The sequence below is a fragment of the Panthera uncia genome, chromosome D1 (genome assembly GCF_023721935.1).
Source record: "Panthera uncia isolate 11264 chromosome D1, Puncia_PCG_1.0, whole genome shotgun sequence".
NCBI lineage: Eukaryota > Metazoa > Chordata > Mammalia > Carnivora > Felidae > Panthera > Panthera uncia.
In genome coordinates this window covers 14109392-14111964 of record NC_064808.1, presented here as the reverse complement: position 1 = coordinate 14111964, position 2573 = coordinate 14109392, and the positions used below count along the sequence as shown (strand labels likewise).

The 2573-nt window shown below is 43.6% G+C and overlaps 1 protein-coding gene across 1 annotated transcript; it reads right to left on the bottom strand.

Moving 5' to 3' along the window:
• Nucleotides 1-249: 249 nt before the first annotated feature.
• LOC125933845 (olfactory receptor 4S2-like) lies at nucleotides 250-1281 on the bottom strand. Its single transcript, XM_049647045.1, has one exon. The coding sequence runs from the start codon at nucleotides 1264-1266 to the stop codon at nucleotides 250-252; it is 1017 nt and encodes a 338-aa protein (XP_049503002.1). The 5' UTR covers nucleotides 1267-1281.
• Between the last annotated feature and the right edge of the window lie 1292 nt (nucleotides 1282-2573).

Genomic DNA, 2573 nt, shown 5'->3' with positions numbered 1-2573 from the left:
AGAATATACATGCCTGACATTCCACATCGCTTGGAGGCTATTAGAGGCAACCGTACTATATGTTATGAAATGGACTGTGTTTGGGTGTCAGATTTCTCTGCATAAACATTGAGTGCACTCAGGGCCATGAGACTATCTCTTTGCCTAAAGTCAACTACTAGTGACTGGTAGAATGTGTCCTTCGAAGTAGGTCTTTAGATTTCAAATCCGAGGCTGTGCTATATTGCACTGTTTCTCATGGGATGAAATTTAAGAGGTGATGACTGACTTGTTTCCAGCAACCCTTTCGGAAACTGGTACAATGCAGGCTATACCAGCCCCACTAAGCTTCACACCGGAGTCCCTCTTATTTCTGTCCAACAACCTCCCGACCCACAGTCTTTTCATGGCATTTTTCACCTCTGTGTTTCTCAGGGTGTAGATCAGAGGGTTTAACATGGGTGTGATGATGGTATAAAACACAGCCACCATCTTGTCCTCAGTAAAAGTGGTGGAAGGCCTTAGGTAGATGAAGAGGCAGGGGACAAAGAACAAGATCACCACTGTGATGTGGGAAGCACATGTAGACAGGGCCTTGCGCCTCCCCTCTGATGAGCGGGTCTTAAAGGAAAGCAAGATGACAATGTAAGAGCCCATAAGAGTGACAAAGCAGCTCAGTGAAATCATGCCACTGTTAGCTATCACAATGAGCCCCACCATGTGTGTCTCTGTGCAAGCCAGCTTCAGTAAAGGGTGGACATCACAGAAGTAGTGGTCAATCAGGTTGGGGCCACAGAACGGCAGTTGTACAGTGAGGATGGTCTGGATGAAGGAATGCACAAACCCTCCTAACCAACAGGTTACCACCAGTATAGAGCAGACCTTCCGGTCCATGATGGTCATATAGCGCAGAGGCTTACAGATAGCCACGTACCTGTCATAGGCCATCACTGTGAGAATAAAGATCTCTGTGCAGCCAAACAGATGGCAGAAGAAGAGCTGGACCATACAACCAACAAAGGAGATGCTCTTGACTTTGGCTTGGGAATCAATAATCAGCTTGGGGGCTGTAACAGAGGAGTAGCAGATGTCGACAAAGGATAGGAAGCTGAGGAAGAAGTACATTGGAGAGTTGAGATTGGGACTCCTTTGAATAGTCATTATAATGAGAAAATTTCCAGTCATGAGTGTCATGTAGAAGAGTAAGAACAGAAAGAAGCATAGTTGCTGCACTTTCTCATTTTGGGAAAGACCCATGAAGATAAATTCTGTAACATTATTTTCCATGGAAACTAGGAAGCTCGCAAGAGGGAACTACAGTGTGACTTTACCTATAGGAAAAAAAGTATGAAAGACAATTAGATTTGGGCACATGGTACCATAACATTGTTATTTTTTTTTTTTAAATTATTCTCTGGGGCGCCTGGGTGGGTCAGTTGGTTGAGCGTCTGACTTCAGGTCAGGTCATGATCTCGCGGTCTGTGAGTTCGAGCCCCGCGTCAGGCTCTGTGCTGACAGCTCGGAGCCTGGAGCCTGCTTCAGATTCTGTGTCTCCCTCTCTCTCTGCCCCTCCCCCACTCATGCTGTCTCTTTGTCAAAAATAAATAAACATTAAAAAAATTAAAATTATTCTCAAAATTTGTCACTTAAGGTATTGGTTTGGTTAAAGTATGTTTCTTGAAATTATCAGAGATGGGGGACTGTGTGGGAGGAGAAAGAGAGAGAGAAAGAGAAAGGAAAAAAAAAACTTTGACAGGCTTTAAACAGATTTAGGGATACAGTCTAGGCTCTCCTCCTGTGTCAGTAGTCCAAATTATTGTTGCTCCGGAATTTAAATTAAATCTCTCTGTTAAATTAAGCCTCTGAGTGGTAACCCTCAGTCTCTTTACTCCAGGATGCTTTTCATCCTTGTTTTAGTTGATGTATGGAATTTACAAAAATGCACACACACACACACACACACACATATTTGCGATCATAAGTAAGTCTTAAAATGTACACTTTGAGTCAAATCTAGGATGTAACTAGCTTTTTTTTTTTATGTTTATTTTTGAGAGAGAGCACGAGCAGGGGAGGGGCAGAGAGAGAAGGGGACAGAGGATCCAGAAGCAGGCCCCACGCTGACAGCAGCAAGCCTGATGTGGGGCTTGAACTTACAAATCGTGAGATCATGACCTGAGCCAAAGTCAGACGCTCAACTGGCTCAGCCACCAAGGAGCCCCCTAACTAGCCTTTTTATGAGACCCCTTGGCTTCCCAAATTCCTGATAGCCTGATTAGCTTTGTTGTATTTTAGATTATTCTAGGACTTCACTCTTTGTCATTTCTTAGATGTCTGAAAGTCAGGAAAAATGCATAGAGGCTTCACAGAAAGGGACTGCCACCTGCAAGATCCTCAAGACTTCAGATCCCAGTTGACATTAGTTGTTATAAAGTATGGAGAGGAAATAACTCTTGAGTAGGTTTAGATCTTTTAGATCTTAATAATAACCAACTGTGAGTTCTGGGGCAAGTTACTTAACAATGATAGAGACCCAGTTTCTCTGGCCATTGGTGTAACCTCTACATAAACACCAGAGTCTCCTCTGCTTTAGC